The 18,860-nt window shown below is 36.5% G+C and overlaps 1 protein-coding gene across 1 annotated transcript; it reads left to right on the top strand.

Annotated features, from left to right (window-relative positions):
* The first annotated feature begins 286 nt into the window (after nucleotides 1–286).
* Nucleotides 287–18,626, top strand: LOC142609746 (uncharacterized). Its single transcript, XM_075781454.1, has 20 exons — nucleotides 287–1,717; nucleotides 2,143–2,346; nucleotides 2,450–2,554; nucleotides 8,293–8,358; nucleotides 8,437–8,601; nucleotides 8,773–8,847; nucleotides 8,990–9,141; nucleotides 9,787–9,922; nucleotides 10,066–10,135; nucleotides 10,230–10,357; nucleotides 10,468–10,524; nucleotides 13,528–13,713; nucleotides 13,834–13,926; nucleotides 14,378–14,463; nucleotides 14,544–14,610; nucleotides 14,695–14,761; nucleotides 14,855–14,991; nucleotides 17,450–17,541; nucleotides 17,705–17,771; nucleotides 17,888–18,626. Exons 1-20 carry the CDS (start codon nucleotides 500–502, stop codon nucleotides 18,050–18,052), a joined length of 3,336 nt encoding a protein of 1,111 aa, XP_075637569.1. The 5' UTR covers nucleotides 287–499; the 3' UTR covers nucleotides 18,053–18,626.
* The last annotated feature ends 234 nt before the right edge of the window (nucleotides 18,627–18,860 follow it).

Genomic DNA, 18,860 nt, shown 5'->3' with positions numbered 1-18,860 from the left:
GCCCATAGTGGGCTGGTGCTATCGGTGCACAAAACCCCTTTTCTCCTTAAAATCCAAAACATGGGGTGTTTATGAACTGGGAAATGTGAATAAATTATCCATATCCAGTTATCCACCAAACAATGATTGGAGTAAATAGGCTTAGTCATAGAAAAATGGGGTGACTAGTTCCACGATGGCTGTTTGTAATTGGTTGAAGTTGATAGCAAGTTGTATAACTGTACTCTGAAGTTTAACCCTCCATCCCGACCATTTAAAAACCTTTCCCCCAACATCAGAGCACAACACAACTCAAATAAAAAAGCCGTCGAAGACTCAAAAGAAGACTCCAACTCAAAGCCCTGCTTTTCTTTCTTTTTTTTTTTTTTTCCTCTCTTCCTTCCTTCCCTCCTCCCTCCGTCCCTCCCCGCCAGCCAACCCAACACAACACAACACAACACAACACAACACGGCCTAATTTAAAAAAAAAAAAAGAAGCTTAAAACCCTAAAAAATAGCGATGGCCGCCGATCCGAATCAGCAGCAGCAGCAAGTGGGTCTCCTCCTGGGTCAAGACCCATCCCACTTCGAAACCCTAATCTCCCACCTAATGTCCTCAACCAACGAACAGCGTTCCCACGCCGAGGCTCTTTTCAATCTGTGCAAGCAGTCTCACCCCGATGCTTTAGCACTTCAACTGTCTAATCTCCTCCAATCCTCTCCTCGCCCCGAGTCCCGAACCATGTCCGCCATCCTCCTCCGCCGCCAGCTCACCGATATCTGGCCCCGACTCGCCGACTCCACTCGCTCCGCTCTCAAATCCCTCGTCCTCACCTCCCTCCAAACCGAACAAATCAAATCCATCTCTAAAAAACTCTGCGACACCGTTTCTGAACTCGCCTCCCTTCTCTTACCCGACAATTCCTGGCCCGAACTCCTCCCTTTTATCTTCCACTGCGTCACTTCCGATAATCTCAATCTCCAGGAGCTTTCTCTCATCATTTTCGCTCAATTGGCTCATTATATCGGCGAAACCCTCGTCCCTCACCTCACCACTCTCCACGACGTTTTCCTCAATTGCCTCGCCTCTCCTCGGAGTAATTCCGATGTTAGGATCGCTTCCCTTGGCGCCGCTATCAATTTCGTTCAGTGCTTGTCCAGTGCGTCTGATCGGGACCGGTTCCAGGACTTGTTGCCGTTGATGATGCAGACTTTGACTGAGGCGTTGAATTGCGGTCAGGAGGTCACGGCGCAGGAGGCGCTGGAGTTGTTGATCGAGTTGGCCGGGACGGAGCCGAGGTTTTTACGAAGGCAGTTGGTGGATGTGGTTGGGTCCATGTTGCAGATTTCGGAGGCGGAGAGTTTGGAGGAGAACACTAGACATTTGGCCATTGAGTTTGTGATTACATTGGCGGAGGCGAGAGAGAGGGCGCCTGGTATGATGAGGAAGTTGCCACAGTTCATTCAGAGGCTTTTTGCAGTGCTGATGAATATGCTATTAGATGTGGAGGATGATCCTGCGTGGCACAATGCCGAGACCGAGGATGAGGATGCCGGCGAGACTAGTAATTATGCCTTCGGTCAGGAGTGTTTGGACAGGCTGTCCATTTCGTTGGGAGGGAATACCATTGTGCCTGTTGCTTCCGAGCTTTTCCCAGCTTTCTTGGCTGCTCCTGAATGGGAAAAGCATCACGCCTCGCTCATTGCCCTTGCTCAAATCGCTGAGGGTTGCTCCAAGGTATTAGAAACAAACAAAAATTAAAGCATAAGCATTGCCCCTTGCTGACTTTGATGTTTTACATTCACATTTGGAAATTACTAATTAGATAGTCTGCTTTTCTTAAATTTCATTATTTCTTATCCATGTTTTTTGATATTGCCAAATAGTTGTTAATGCCACTCTTTACTTTTTGATAATTCTATACTTTCAACAATGGGGAGGGGGGACTCAAACCCACTGAGCTACAATGTTTGATTGGGATTTTCTAATATTTGTACTTTTGTTTTAACTTGTTTTTAACAAGCATTTGTTATTTTAGCGTCTCTGGTTCAATATGGTTCTTGTTTCTGCTATGGTCTACTTTTGGTTTTTTACTATGTTGACTGGAAGACTTAATTTGCTCTCAAGTATGGTGTTCTTACCTTCTGTCTTTCTTGATACAGGTAATGATAAAAAATCTGGAGCAGGTAGTGTCAATGGTTTTGAAATCATTCCAAGATCCCCACCCCCGGGTGCGATGGGCAGCAATAAATGCAATCGGGCAATTGTCCACAGACTTGGGCCCAGAGTTGCAAGTTCATTATCATAGTCAAGTTCTACCTGCATTAGCTGGGGCTATGGATGATTTTCACAATCCCCGAGTTCAGGTTCGTGATATTAGGACTACTATATCCTACTTGTTATTGTTTCTTTTTGGCGCCCCCTTTTTTTTTTTACTGTAAATAAATGTTTATTGTTTGTTTATTTCAGGCCCATGCGGCTTCAGCTGTGCTCAATTTCAGTGAGAATTGCACCCCTGATATTTTAACACCATATTTGGATGTTATTGTAACCAAACTTCTTGTCCTCCTCCAGGTATATAATCCTCCTTGTCCTCAACCTTACCTTGAGCTTGTGTGCACCTTTCCATATTTTACTGTTTGATGATAGAATACAAAAGTAGATGGAATTCTTAGATTCTTTTCCCTTTTAGAAGTAAAAAAAGAAAAGAAAAGAAAAAAAAAACTGCAGGAGAAGAGGGTGCAACCCTAACAGGATGTACACAAAGGGAGATACTGGGAAAAATTACTTAACAAGAAGAGGGAATAGGTAAATGTTGGTAAAACAAATGAAAATATAAAAATAGATAAAAAATGGAGCTAAACTAAAAAAGAGTACAGTCATGGGACTTTTTCTTTTTAATTTTGTGGCTAAGCATACGGTTATTAGACTTGTTGAGTCATGAGGATGATCAAACTGCTGAATGAATGAGCTCTTGTTATTTTTGCCGAAGCAAGTAATTGTTGTTCTTGTTATTATTTTCTCAACGAGGATGATGCAGGACAAGATATGGGGCTTGTTTTTATCATTTGTTATTTTTTTTTTTATAACAATAAATTACACAACATCTATGCAAAACAAAATCCAATCCAACAAAGTTCTAAAGAAAATTAATTTGAGGTCAGGCATAGTTCTCTCTGAATCCTCGAAACTCCAATCGATCCTCTTCCTCCATGAATGTCACATTAAGCAATGTGGAGCAGCCATACATAAGCGACCATTCCGATGAAGCTAACAACTCAACAATAGTATTTGGCATTACCCAAAAAATCCAAATAAACCCAACACCATAGACCACAAGACGTGGGGTTTTGTTTTTATCATTTGTTATATTTTGATTTTTTATCATTTTCGGAATTTTATGATTTAGGATTTTATTTCTTTTATTTTAGGTGTTTTTAAGGATGTCCTAGTAAACTTAGAGTCCTATTATGATTTTGTAACTATTAGAATCTGTTTAGGATTATCCTTACTTGGAAAATAAGTATTTTTTTGGAGCCTTTAAATAGGCTAGTATTCTATAAAAAAAAGTGAACAATTTGCTTTCTTCTTCTTTTTTTTTTTTTAAATTTTTTTATTTTGGAGTTCTTCCTTGTGAATTCAAGTTTCCCTTATGGATATAAGGGTTTGCTCCTAGCTAGAAAGATATCTAGCCTTACTATGTTTACTTGATTTAAGTGTGTATATATATGTTTTTTTTTTTTTTTAAATATTTATAATTTTACTTTTAAAAAAAGACTCTTAAATCAAGGAAATAAAATCCTAAGAGCACTAGCATCAGGTTTAGTGTATTTTTTATATAAGTAAAAAAAAAACATATATACATACACTTACATCAAGGAAATAAAATCCTAAGAGCATGCCTAACTCCAAAAATCATGCCTCATGAGATGTGCCAAATCTCAATTTTTTTTACAACATGCTACAGTACTCTTATACCGGTAGAAGGGCATGTTGTAAAAAATTTATTCTTTTTTTTATTCTCTCCTCTTTGCCTCTCTCCGTCCTCACTCTCTTCCCCTCTCAAACTGCTCTCTTTCTTCCCCTCTCAAATCTTCTCTCAAACCGTTCTCTCTCTTCCCCTCTCACACTGTTTTCTCTCTCAGTCGAACGTCCATGGCCATTGCCTCTTTGCTCCGCCCCAAATTTCTTGAATCTAAACCTCTTTGCCTTGCTTGGCTCCTTTTCTTGGTGATGGCTAGTGTTATGGTACAATGTGGTCTCGTCTGTTTGTGGGTGTTGGTTGGTTGGTTTTTTGTGGTGCGATTGGTGTTTATGGGTGTTTTGTGGTTGTGGGTTGTTTGCTAGTGGCTGTGGGTGTTTGGCCGTGGGTATGAGTGTTTGGCAGTGGGTGTTGGTGCGGGTGTGGGTGTTTTGGTTGATTTTGATTTTGATTTATGTGGATTTGGTTGTTGGCAGTGGGTGTGAACTTGGTTGTTGTCATTGATTATACACACTTGATTGTGTGAAAACCAAAGCTTTTCTTCAATATTTCAATGGGTTAGCAGTGGGGGTAGTGGTGTGAAAACCAAAGCTTTTCTTCAATATTTCAATGGGATAGCAGTTGGGGTAGTGGTGGGTGGTGGCTGGCTGGTCGTGAGAGGTATTTTTTTTTAATAAAGGTAGAAGTTATTTTAGGTTATTTTAATGGGTGATGTGTTAAAGTAAGAGATGGGATGCAGGGTGTATTGTCAAATGCTATGTTAAAATAATAAAGTAGCTTTTTGATGTGTGAAAATAACATATTTTTGAAACAGCTGATGCCGATGCTCTAAGTCCTAAAATTCCAAAAATTACATTAAAAAAAATGATAAAACAAAGCCCCCTATCTTGTCCAACATTAGATCCCCCCACCTGAATGAAACTTGGCCTCGAGTTTTCATTTGAAAAAGTATTCCGCTCCAAATAAAAAAATATTTTTAGTACTATAATAATTTAATTCGGTTTTGAAACTTGCATCCTTGTAACTTAAATTCTTTTTCATTGGACTACAATTGATTTGCAACATCAATTAACAAAGGATTGAAGACAAAATCAAAATTTTCTACTCACAATATGGATAGATTGTGTTATAGTGGTCTGCTAGAAATCAACTGGATCTAGGGAATTATGGGTATGGGCTAATCATCATATTTGAGTTCAATTGGATCTTCCACAATATTCCATTTGATGATTCAATCATTCTCCTTAATCAACTCCATCTTATTTTCTTTGACCTCTTCATCAATCTCTTGAAAAGTATTATCTTCAAGCTTCAATTCGTCAACTTTTTGCAAGAATTTTCATCTTTATTAATCACTTCAAGATTTTCTTCAAAACTTGGTTCTATATTGTTGATTCCCAAGTGTCTAGTATCTGGAATTTGGCTCCGTTGTGCTTAATGTGGTGCCTTTGGAGGGAGCGAAACAAGAGGACTTTTGAGGACATGGATAGCTCGGATAACCAGCTATTGGCTTCTTTTAGTGGTTCTATGTTTGACTGCTCTAGGGCTTGGGGACTCACCTCTAGTGATTCTCTCCCTATGTTCCTTAGCTTGCTCCTGTATAATTAGTATCTTTTCTTTTCTTTTTCTCTTCTTCTCTATCTTTTCCCTTTGTAATTTTCTTTCTGCCCTATGTTTTTTTATGCATAAGGTAGTGTTCTTGAATATATATCATTATTACTTATCAAAAAAAAAAAATTTGTTGATTACCAAGAATGTTATATCTTCTCTTGAAGGTTGAATGTAGAGTTCATCAATATAATTCATGGAGTAAGATTTTTTTGCCATATAATCTTGTTTTGTAAAGCACAATATTACATTGTAATTCTTGGGAAAAAATTCGATTCCCAGCGTCTTTTTCATCCTTGGCCATGAACAAATTTTGTCTTGGATTCTATGAAATTATGTTCATTCCCACCAATCTAAAGGCATACCGAATAAGCTTATACAAAGTGAATTAACCTCTCCTCAGGAATATCCATAAGTCAAAGAATCCTTTAGGTCAAGTATCCAATCATGAAAATTTGTGATCCTTATGAATATACATGCTTACCAATATGTTGTGCATGGGCTATATATCTGCTATTTTTTATCCCTATTTCTAACATGGTTCAAACTAAGCTTGATGAGCATGTCCGTTAATAGGGTGTTGTTCTTACTGTTGCCCCTTGCCATATCAAGATGTTAACACACTTTGAATCAAGGAAATTGAATCCTAAATCTTAAAATTCAGAAATTTACATAAAAAAAAAACCCTATATGTTTCCTATATCAAAGGAGAATTACAGATTCCTAGATTTGGATAAATATATTGATTTTTTCATTATACACTAATATTCTTTTGAGCTCTATTTTCATTACTTCTAAATTTTTAGGTTTCTATGTGATAAACATACAAAAGCACATTAAATATGCAAATTGGCATAGATGGCCAACCTGCCAAACAGCTCTAATTTTCATTTTTCCAGTTGTTATTCTTCAACATTATTGCTGTGAAAATACATGCTTTCAAACTTATTTTGTGTCCATGAGAGAATAGTTAAAAATGACTAATTTCCATGAATGTCTGCTTTCTTAACTACGTAAAACTGAAATGATGACTCAACAAAAGGTTTGGTTGGGGAGTGACATCAATAGATTGTATTTACTTAGTTGCAAAGGAAATAAGGAAGAAAGTCATGGAAGAGAATAGGGAATGATGCCTGATTATGGATAAAATCATGGAAACTACATTCTATTAATCATTTATGGTTTCCTTTTCTAGTAGGATTCAAGCTGTAGTTTTTGGAAATTAAAGGCTTTTTAAGTTTTATAGTTGAGGTGTTAATTTAGGAAGTTGGAGGGTAATGGAGAAAATGACAGAACTGTGGGACAGTGAAATGGTAAAGAGTAAGACTTACAGGTGTGAATGAGAAGCTCTTTTTTAGCTCTGGTGTGAAAGTCCGGTTGTTTTTTTTTTTCTTTCTTGGAATGCAGATGCTCTCCCACATTACCTTTAGATGATTTAATATAGCATTATGTGTTGGTGTGTTGGATTTGTTAAAATTGATAAGCTTACAATCCCTATGTTCTGTGCTTAAAACTTTTTGGTTGGGGGGATGGAGAAGTAGGAGGATAGAAAATGAGGAGGGGATGGAAAAGTGGAGGGATATAAGACATTTTAGTTTTTCCCCTAGGCCTAGTGCGTTTGGTTGGGAGGATGGAAAAGTAGAGGGGTGGAAAACTCCTTTGGTTGAGAAGAAAAATGAGGGGATAGAAAATCTAATTTGTATGAATTTACTCTCATGCCCCTATTTATATAAATGTTATAATTATTTTATTTTATATTATATTACCCACAAACATATTTAATACATTTACAAGCATATCATATCAATTTACCTTTTTTTTTAAATTACGCAAGTTATTTCTCATAAAAAACACATTATAGAAATAACAACTGATGCTTGTATGAAAATACAAAACACATTCGGTAGTTCGATAAAAAAAAAATAGAAAAAAAAATTATACAAGAATGACCCTCTCTTTTTGCTGCCAAGTGCTATAAATGTGTGCACCCTATGTCCCTATCCCTTTGTTATTTGTTTATAGGAATGGGAATTTCAGAATACAGATACAAAATTGTGCCTTCATGGTCAAGTCTCACAAAAAAGAATTTCATTTTTCAACCTCCTCCTGATCTCTCACCAATGCTTCGTATGCTCTCCTGGAAAGCAATGCTCTCTCTCTCTCTCTCTCTCTCTGTGAAATTCATGGAAAATCTTGGTTTTCTTTGGTTTATACTCTAATGTTAATTCTGATGTTGAAATTATGGGTTTAATTTTCTGGGTTAGTTTGCTGAAGGTAGGGTAGTGAATTTGAGATGTTATAGAGAAGGGCAGAAGAGGGAAAATATGTAAATGTGTTTATGCTCATTTTTTCTCCTGTGTTTTCCTCCCGGATTGGGGTATTGATTTTTGGTGGGCCTGGGGAGAAGACACTCAGGCCCCTCCAAAATCCACTCCGTTTTCTCCTATCAGCCAAACAACCAAAAATAAATTTCTCCCTACTTTTCTTTCCCCTATTTTCCATCCACCCAATAATCACCCCAAACCAAACACAGTGTAAATAGCTTTCTGAAGATTAAAATTGAAAAGCTTCTTCTATATCTTGTTGTGGCGATATATCGTGGACCATGCTTTTTAGCTTTTTCTTATGGGATTTCTTATTTTCTTTGGTCAGTCATTAGACCTCCTCCCCCCACCCTCATTCTTTGAGCTTATATCCTTTGTGTTATTTATACACATTCCAGAATGGGAAGCAAATGGTGCAAGAGGGTGCTTTGACAGCTTTAGCATCAGTTGCTGATTCATCACAGGTACTTTAGCTACCCATGATACAAGTGTTTTCATTTTTATTTTAGAATGCATCAATATAACATGGTATTGTTGAACAGGAGCAATTCCAAAAGTATTATGATGCCGTAATGCCATACTTGAAAGCTATTTTGGTGAATGCAAATGATAAGTCTAATCGCATGCTTCGTGCCAAATCTATGGAGTGCATTAGTTTGGTTGGAATGGCTGTTGGGAAGGACAAGTTTAGGGATGATGCTAAGCAGGTGATAATTTATAACATTTTCTAGTCTTTTGATTCTTAGATTGTGACACTACCCATAATCACTTGATTTATTACTGATGATGTCTTTTGTTTCTCTCTCTCTCTCTCTCTCTCTCTCTCTCTCACCTAGAATATTGGAGTGTGTCCTTACTAGTTTTTTTTTTCTTGGAAGGTTATGGATGTTTTAATGTCATTGCAAGGATCACAAATGGAGTCAGATGACCCGACTACAAGCTACATGTTACAGGTATGTTCTCACCATTTGAAGAAATAACTTGGAGATCTACTTAGATATCATGTTCTTTTATCTTCTGACTGATAAATGTTTAATTTATTATATTTGTTTCAATATTGATGGCAAAAAAGCTAACTGCTTGATTATTTTTCAGGCATGGGCCAGACTTTGCAAGTGTCTTGGGCAGGATTTTCTTCCTTACATGAATGTTGTCATGCCCCCATTGCTTCAATCTGCTCAACTTAAGCCTGATGTAACTATTACATCTGCAGATTCAGATGATGATATTGATGAAGATGATGAAAGGTTTCCTTTCGCCCTAGCTTTAAATTATAGTATCGGGTTATTTTTAACTTTGTGAGATTATTTCTATAGAATTTCCTCTCCTTTATCACTTAGTGTGGTTTGTCTTTATTTTTATTTTTATTTTTAAATATTTTAAAATCTGCCTTTTTGCTTTTTACTTGTTTACATTTTATTCATTTAGGGTGGAGATAAACTAATCATCCAGATTTTGAACTGCTTCTTAAATCAGTTTTGTTATCTATGGTGGTACTAGGCAAGATAGAGGTGCACATAGCCATTTCATTAAAACATTTAGGTCACATACTAATGTACATGTACATACAAACATCTATCTGTAGTCATCTATCATTTCCTGGCCCCTGAACTTGATCCTAGACTTTTTTTTTTGTTGTAAAAACCATTAAGTTGATTGACTGGCCTTGGGTGTTTACCATGTTTCTTTCCAGCTCATGGATTTATTATTATTATTATTTTTAAAAATATTTGTTTTAGGAACTTGTCATATCTTGCCTCCTGTTGTTGTCTTGTTCTTGCAAAATAAGAGCACTTGCTCTTAAATGAAAAAGAAGAGGTCCTCAAAGAAAAATATTGATTATGTTTAGATACCAATGTTTTTATGGGTATTCTCTATGTTTCTTATTGCAGTATTGAAACTATTACTCTTGGGGATAAAAGGATAGGAATCAAGACTAGCATCCTGGAGGAAAAAGCTACAGCTTGTAACATGCTTTGTTGCTATGCTGATGAGTTGAAGGAAGGATTTTTCCCATGGATTGAGCAGGTTTGGCTTGATTTACATTTTAGGGGCTTTTTTGTTGTTGTTGTTGTTGTGTTTTTATTTTATTTTAAAAATCTTCTTAGATCCTTCGGGTGCTTAATTTCAAGGATCTCAAAAAATATGATACTGACTATGAATATGTATAGGTTGCTCCTACATTGGTTCCCCTTCTTAAATTTTATTTCCATGAAGAAGTCAGGAAAGCAGCTGTTTCAGGTATGGTCATGAACTTTGCTCTTTCTTTTTCCTAATTTGAGTTGTTGCGGAACTTACTGAAATTCTTGATGTTGTCTATCCACTTTGTCCATAGCCATGCCGGAATTGTTGCATTCTGCTAAATTAGCGGTAGAGAAGGGGCAGTCTAACGGTTGTAATGAGTCTTACATAAAGCAATTGTCCGATTACATAATACCAGCATTGGTGGAGGCTTTACACAAGGTTGCATTTCTGTTTGAGTCGTTTGTATTTTATTTGTATCAGTTTGTTTAAGGTCATTAAATAGCATTTAGGTTTGTTGCTGATTTATTTGAAGTGTGGCCAACTTTCAGGAGCCAGAGGTAGAAATTTGTGCAAGCATGTTGGATGCATTGAATGAATGCGTACAGGTTTGTACATCCATTTATGAGGTTGGAGTACGTATTATTAGTACAAAAATGCATTTTTTTTAATATATTTCTTTTTATCCTTGGTATATCCGTTGTGTTGTGCCTCCTAGCAAAGCCTATTTTAACTAAGATGGGTCCTAATGAGATTGTCTCTTTTTGACTTGTAACATCACACCCAAAGAGGTTTTATTTGGTATTATTCTTTTGATACATTAGCAACAACTTAGCCTTAGTCTCAAAACTTTGGGGTTGGATATGGATCCTCAACAGGCATTTGATTCTTTTTATAATGGACTGAAATATCTCTGAACTTAGAGTGAACCTTGTGTTACTTTGTAGCATCCTATGATTCTTTCTTCTGTTAAATGTTCCTTTTCAGCAATAATAGTCCTGTGCCCATCATTCAGCTGTTCTATGTCTAGAGTTTAAATATAATATATATTTGTTTCTCTTCCTAGTAAAAGGTCACATGCCACTTTGGCTGCCTCCTCTAATTACTACAAGTGATTGCAGCAAGGCGGTCATGCCTGCTAACTTTACACCATTTAGCTCTAGCTCGCATCTTCTCCCCCTGTTACAGTAGGGTGGAGGTGAGGTTGTGAATTCGAGATCCATTGGGTGTGAACTTACCAATAAATAAAATTATTTGGTGCCCGTTATCCCTATTCTGGTTGTTCATGCAGTTTCTTGAATGCTGTTGCTAATAGTGTTTCTTCAGATATTCTCCTTCTGCGGAATTTGTCTACAGTCTAGTAGATGCTGCTTGCTTTCTGTAGACATCTTCAATTTTCATAGCTTAAGATCTTTACATGCATGGGGCCAGCATGCAATGTCTGATTGAAGCAAGACCTATATGGTTTTGAAGCTAATATAATGAGTATCTTAGGTTTAAATTGAATTGAGTTCTTAGTTTATGAGTTGTGGATGTTTTTGTGTAAGGGCAGATCTGGAATTAAATTCCTACATAAAATTTTACTCTATGGTTACTTCTTAATTGCTTGATCTGGAGTATTTTAGAATATGTAATGGAAGTCTTTTATTGGGTTTGACTATGTCCTTTCTTTACTCGTCAAATTGGGAGACTTAGTCCTAGTAGGTCAAGAATCAAGGAGCGCCCACTACCACCCTAAAATACCTAATTTTGCTGCTGTCCAGAATTCTTGCACCCTATCATTCTCTGTTTCAGCTGCTTCTTCATCCCTTGAAATTGGAGTGCAGCTTATGTTACTTTCTTCTTGTTTGGTATTTACTCTTTTTATTTTTCACCCAAAGTCTCCTCACAATTGAATCCTGGTATGTTTTGGTTCTATTTTTTAAATTTTCATAAAGCATGGCGAGCACCTAGGAAGCACAGATACAACAAAATGCCCAATGTCTGTGTTAGACACATGTTGGACACAGAATATATATATATATATATATATATATATATATATATATATATTTCAGACTCAGCTGGGACATGGTCTCACCACGGCAGTAAAAAAAGTTAAAGAAAAGGGAAAATAGCAAGATTTTTTAGAACTTAGCACAATCCAAAACATCAGGCTTTAGGGCTGTAAATTTTGATCAATCTCTCTCTTTCTCACCCTGGAACACTGGAATTTCTCATTTCTCTTGCCGATTTGGTTGATCGGCACCTCAGAGGCTCTAGACTTGGCTCGCCGATGTTCGATGACAATAAAATAATTTTTTTATGTTTGTTGTTTTTGTTATAAGTCCATGAAACTAGAATGCCAAGAAGAAATTTGAAGAAAAAGTTATTGAAAAGGGATTGTACATATTGGAGATGATGAATAAGATGTCAATGAGGAAATTTTGCAAGATGATGAAGAGGATGATAACATTGACTTGGAATATGGATATGAAGTTGTTTTGGCAAGATAATGAATATGATAGAGAAAGGAATTATTATGCTGTCTTATATATTATGTCTACATTTGAGTTTGACCAATTTCAATGTGAATATTATATTTATATATTAATTTATTTAGATTTATTAAATATTAGTATATAAGTGATGAGTAAATTCATCATTAGGCCAAGAACCTCGTAGTTCAACTGACATCTCTTGGTGTTTCCAATAGAGACATCCGGGGTTCAAATCCCCTCTCCCCATTATAACAATTATTCGTTATCATTTGAATATGTTTCAAATTTATAATAAATATACCCTTTTACATATGTGTGTATTTTAATAAAAAAATAAATTTATAAAGAGCTTGTGTGTAAAAATAGAAAGTAAAATCATGATACGATTCATATTTTGACAACCATACTTGCTAGGTAAATTACACTGCTCTTTCTTAAGGCTAAGCAAAATACAGACTGACATTGTATTATCTCCCTGGCAGTGTTGTTATGTGAGCAATTACATTATTATCACTTTTGCCTTCATTGTGTACTTTCCCATCTCTGTCACTGAATTCACTAGCTTCTCAGCATGGATCAAAACATTATAATGATCGTCATCGTCACGATTTGTGGCATTAACTCTAATTTTAAGACCAGAACCATTCCTAATACCCAATCCAACTAGGATGCTCAATATAAATTTTACTAATGTGAATGAATACTTTTATTTTTCACCTAACTTAAAGAAAAAATTTAATTTTCCCCCATTTATTTGATGGACATGTTTGACTGACAAGCGACTAGTAAATTTACTTTTCAAGAACTCTGTTATAGCTACTTTTCTTCATGCTTCTTGGCTTTTGTGACATCGGGTGTGTGTACAGGTTATGCATATCTCTATCTCTAATGGTTTGAAACTCGCTTCCTTTATTTGTTTGTTTTTGGTTGGAGGTGCGTAATTTGGTGGTAATGTCCCTAATAATTTCAGGATGTTTGGTCAATGAGCTCTAGCTCAAATGACCCTTCCTCCATAAAGAATGGGGTGGAGGGTGAGGTCATGAGTTTAGGACCCACTTAGTACATGTGTCTCGAATAAAAAAAATTATCAGGATGACTGGATATATATTAATTTTGATTTTTTTGGGTTAGGTTTCTGGACCACTTCTAGATGTTAGCCAAGTAAGGTGCATTGTGGATGAGATTAAACAGGTGATCACAGCCAGTTCTTCTCGAAAACATCAAAGATCAGAGAGGACCAAAGCAGAGGACTTTGATGCAGAAGAAGGGGAGCTGCTTAAGGAAGAAAATGAACAAGAAGAAGAAGTATTTAATCAAGTATGTTATATGAACCTATATGTCATGGTATCTGGTTTATCAGTTTCTACATTATATGTTGATGTAAATGACCATTAAGCTGTCATCTCTGTTGACCTTGTATATCTTTTCTTGATCAAGGTTGGTGATTGCTTGGGAACTTTGCTAAAAACTTTCAAGGCATCTTTCCTGCCTTTCTTTGATGAGCTTTCATCCTATGTTACTCCAATGTTGGTGAGCTTTCCTGCCTTTCTTTTATCTCTTTGATTTTAGTTCTTTATTCATTGATGTTTTTTGGGGCAAGGGCGTTATTTAGTTCTGGGTCGTGGGGATGTACTTGCAACTTTATTACGGAACTAATGCCCCCTTGGCCCCCCAAAGGGCTTAATATGTTACCACTTGACCAACTGGAGGTTAGCAGCCACCTAATCAAAAGTGGAAATAAGAAACTACATTTATTTTCATGCCACTAGATGTAGTTCATTGAGGTTTTTTTATTAGTTTTAATTTTCTCTAATGAAACTGAAGGAAGCAGAAGTAAGGAAATGACAGCTAAATTATGTTTATAGCATTGCCATCGTTTTTATTTTTTATTTTTCAAATGAAGTCACGGAAATCCATGGCTACCTCGAATGAAGCACTGTTTTTTTTTTGGCCTTGCTGACCAAACTTGTTGATCAAGCAGGGCAAGGATAAAACGGCAGAAGAGAGGAGGATTGCCACATGTATATTTGATGATGTTGTGGAGCACTGCCGTGAAGCGGCCCTCAAGTAAGCATTTGCATATTTCTGTTTTATTGAAATTGTTATTGGCAGTTGGTTCCATGTATTTATTCAATTTGTTTGAACAGATACTATGATACGTACCTTCCTTTCCTATTGGAAGCCTGCAATGATGAGAGCTCAGATGTTCGTCAGGTTTGCCACTTTGATCAGAACTTTGTCATTGTGTTGTCAAGTTATTCATGGGTCTCATTTAAAATAACGTCAATCCCTTTTCAGGCAGCTGTTTATGGGATTGGTGTTTGTGCAGAGTTTGGTGGATCTGTATTCAAACCTCTTGTTGGAGGTAGGCTGCTTTGCACTTGTATCTGCCTTTCTCCTTGGATTTGTTGCCTTTATATATTATAGGTAGACAAATTGTTCATCTGAATTTTTGCAGAGGCTCTTTCGAGGTTGGATGTTGTAATAAGGCACCCTAATGCACTGCATTCGGATAATGTAATGGCATATGACAATGCCGTTTCAGCTCTTGGGAAAATATGCCAGTTTCATCGTGATAGTATAGATGCAGCACAGGTACGTGGTATTTTTGTAGCTGTCTTCTGGCCTTCTCATGTGTCATTTTTTCCTTTCTCAGTAGACTTTATTTCTGGCATTTGTCCCTTCATTTGGAGAAAGTGGAGGCCTCTGCTCTTGTTTGGTCTTACATTTGTTTTTGGATAAGTTTTAAAATTTTCTCCCAAAAAATTAAAGACATACAACAAAAGTGCAGAACAAGCTTAGTGACCTGCTATGAAGCACAAGTACCATCAGGATACGGGGTACATCGATACGATATTTCTTGAAAAATTAGGGTACAACATGTCAGGGATACGACGACAATTAAATAATTAATAAATATATATTTTTCAATATAATTTGTTTATTATAGGCTTTAAAAATAAATAAAAACCATCAAACTATTTGAAAATATATCTAAAATTAATTCAAAAGGATTGTCAAAAAAACAATTAATTCAAAAGAAATAATAGATAGCAAAGAAGTACAATGATAAACATAAGATGATGTTAATAAAAACAAATAAATAAACAAATGATCTCACATAATAACCTAAAACTACCCATCAACTTTATTGATATCTAACAATCTTAGCCAAACTAAATCTATAATAATTGTTTTAAAAAAAAACATTAGTAGAAATCATGAGCCATACAGTTGTAAGCAAGTTTTTTTTATCACTTTAGTTAGTACAATACAAAGTTCTCGAATAGGTGTATTAGTCACTTGAATAGAAAATCTGAGACAATCTGAGATTGAGGAGATTGGTTTTTGTGGATTGGTGCATTATGTGCCGTCATGGTGGAGAGACAGTAGATCACCTTCTTCTTCATTGTGAGGTGGCCTATCGGTTATGGAGCTTTGTTTTCATAACTTTTGGCTTGGCTTGGGTTATGCCTAGTTCGGTTCCAGACTTGCTTTTTGGATGGTGGAATTGGCTGGGGATGCATTCGTCTCAGATCTGGAATTTAGTCCCGTTGTGCATCCTTTGGTGTATTTGGAAGGAGCGGAACCGGAGGACTTTTGAGGATTTGGATAGCTCTAGGGATCAGTTGCTTGCTTCTTTTTGTGGAACTCTTTTTGATTGGTCTCGGGCGTGGGGACTCACGTCTAGTGATTCCCTCCCTGCTTTTCTTTGTTCCCTTCTCCTTTTGTAATTTCTTTGTTGTTTGGTTTTCTCTCTTGTTTCTCTTTGTTTTCTTTTTCTTGTATTTCTGGGTTGCTTTGTGTTTTTCAGGCATAGAGTAACCTTCGTATATATATCATTCTTACTTATCAAAAAAAAATAGAAAAAAAAAAAAAAAATTCTGAGACAATGAGAAGAGTGCAGAGAAGAGAGAATAAAAAAGGCAATTAACGTCTATTGTTGCCAGTAGAAGAAGATTTACGTTGGGATGTTGATGGTTGGTGGCAGGGTCGGCCCAAGGCCCCCACCACAAAAAGTTTTTACACCCTAGGAAGCATTTTTTTTTGGGATAAGTAATAAGAATTATATTAATCATGAAGAAAAAAACGAAAACCGCAAATACAAGGTGTTCAAGATGGTGAACACAAAAAGCAGCATACAAAAACAACAGAAATAGCATTTTTTTTTACCTTCACTAACACATTCAAGAACCCTCACTAAAGAGCCGAGTTTTACAAACACCTGGACTAATCACCTACAATATAGTTAAATTTAGAAAGTTCTGGTTCCGTAGGAGGTTTCATAATGATATTGGAGATGTTTTGGACCCCACTCTCTCTTGCCATCTCTAGTAGACTGATTTTTTTTATTATTAAGTTTCCTCTTGTTTACTTCTTTGGCTGGATCACTATTCTAAACAAGTTAGCCGAAAATGCTCATTACATTATTTCTCTTGGAATTTTAGTTGACTCATTGTAGATGGTTGTGCATCTGGTTGGGTTTTTATTTCTCTTGAAGAAATTTTAGTTGACTCATTGTAGATGGTTGGGCTGAAGCAAGCTTCCTTATCCAATTATCTTAGAGTTTCAGCATGATTAAAAGTAGTTTGATGAAGTGCTTGACAAGATTGAACCCTAGTTCTAGTATAAGAAATGCTGGTAACTGATAGTTGCTTCTCATTGTGCCTTGCTCTATTCTTATCTGCCATTCTATTATATCTGAAGTCCTAGTCTATTACTTTCTCAATTGAGATGTCCATTTTTACTTCTACATGGACTTGTAAAATCTTAATCCCCCCCCCACCGCAACAGAACAAAAAAAACAAAACCAAAAAAAAAAGTAAAACAAAAAATTGGTTCATTACCTTGTAAGGCTTTAAGCAATAGGGCCTTTGCTGATGCAGAGGTAGGATTGTTTGTCTTATGGAGCTTTGGGTTCCATATCTGCTTCCGTTAGTAGTTTATGAGCCCTACTTAATGATAATTCTGCTTCCACAATGACTTACCGCGAGTTCCGGACAGTGGATGCATTGGTTCTACTATGTTTCTCATGTCTTCAATGGTTTTTCAGGTGGTCCCTGCCTGGTTAAGCTTCTTGCCTATAAAAGGTGATTTGATTGAAGCCAAGATTGTGCATGACCAGCTTTGTTCAATGGCAGAAAGGTAGAAATATGAATTGTTGGAACATGCTAATATATATGTGTGTGTGTGTGTGTGTGTGTGTGTTTTGTTTTTGTTTTTGTTGGTTGGGGGGAGCGGGGTGATTCATTTCTAGTGCATGGATGTATTGAAAAGAAAAAAAAACAATTGTATTGCATCTTTGCAGGTCAGATAGAGAACTTTTAGGGCCTAACAATCAATATCTTCCTAAAATAGTTGCAGTCTTTGCTGAGGTATAATCTTCTGTATTCTGATGCCCGTTTACTTCAATCACCTAAAATTATATTTTAGTTTTAATTTTTTTTTTTGTTCTTTTACACTTACTTTTTGGTAAAATTGGTTGGTGTAGGTTTTATGTGCAGGGAAAGATCTTGCAACAGACCAAACTGCCAGTCGAATGATTAATCTGTTGAGGCAGCTTCAACAAACTTTACCACCTTCTACCCTTGCATCAACGTGGTCATCCTTGCAGCCTCAACAGCAGCTTGCGCTACAATCCATCCTTTCATCTTAGTTGCTTTGAATTGGTGGATATTTTATTGTACCTCTTTGGGAAGTCGCCTCATCTGGTCATCGTAATTTTTCTTCTATATTGGTGAGCGTGTTTGTGATGCCTTCCTTGGGTTGTTACAGTGTCATTGTTCCTGATATGGGAAGCTGCTGCATCAATTTTAATTCCATATGGCACTGGTGGGCATATTTTGTTTCTGGAGAAGCAGTTGTGTCCGGTTGGTGTGCTTCGATCACCCATTCTTTTACAAATTGTATTACATAATTTGTTGTGTGGTTTGTTACTGAGGCAATGTTTTTGGTTAGTAGAGAGTAAAGGTGAGGAGTAGAGAATTTTTGGTATAGAATGTGTATACTAGAGTTGTTGATAGTCTGTCCTTGTCAAAAAGGAACCAAATGAAATAACAGAAAATTGTTATAAACATACCAGTGTGGAGCTTTTTAGTGGATGGATGTGAGGTTGAGGTGTGTCATGGAAGCAAACTTCTAGCAGTTTTGGTGCTTTGAATTTTTGCTGAATGTGAAAATAGTCCAGTGTAATACCTTTATTTTGTCTTCTCAACGTATATCCTTGATAATTTCTGGTGTGAATGTTTCTGGGGCGCTATATCCTACCACTTTTTGAATGAAACATTATGCTATATTATCTTGCTAGACATGGACTACTGCTGAACCTCTTCATTATGGTCCACATAGCACTGGCGGGGTACTTCAATCCATAGATTGAGTTAAGTAATTAAGCTTGGGGTTGGAGGATATTCCAAATTAAGCCAATAGTTCTAGTTCAAATGGTATCTCTCAGCTCAATGTCA

This window comes from Castanea sativa, chromosome 9, assembly GCF_040712315.1.
Source record: "Castanea sativa cultivar Marrone di Chiusa Pesio chromosome 9, ASM4071231v1".
In the NCBI taxonomy this organism is placed as follows: domain Eukaryota; kingdom Viridiplantae; phylum Streptophyta; class Magnoliopsida; order Fagales; family Fagaceae; genus Castanea; species Castanea sativa.
Note: the sequence above shows the minus strand (reverse complement) of the source record. Positions and strands in the feature narration are given on the sequence as shown.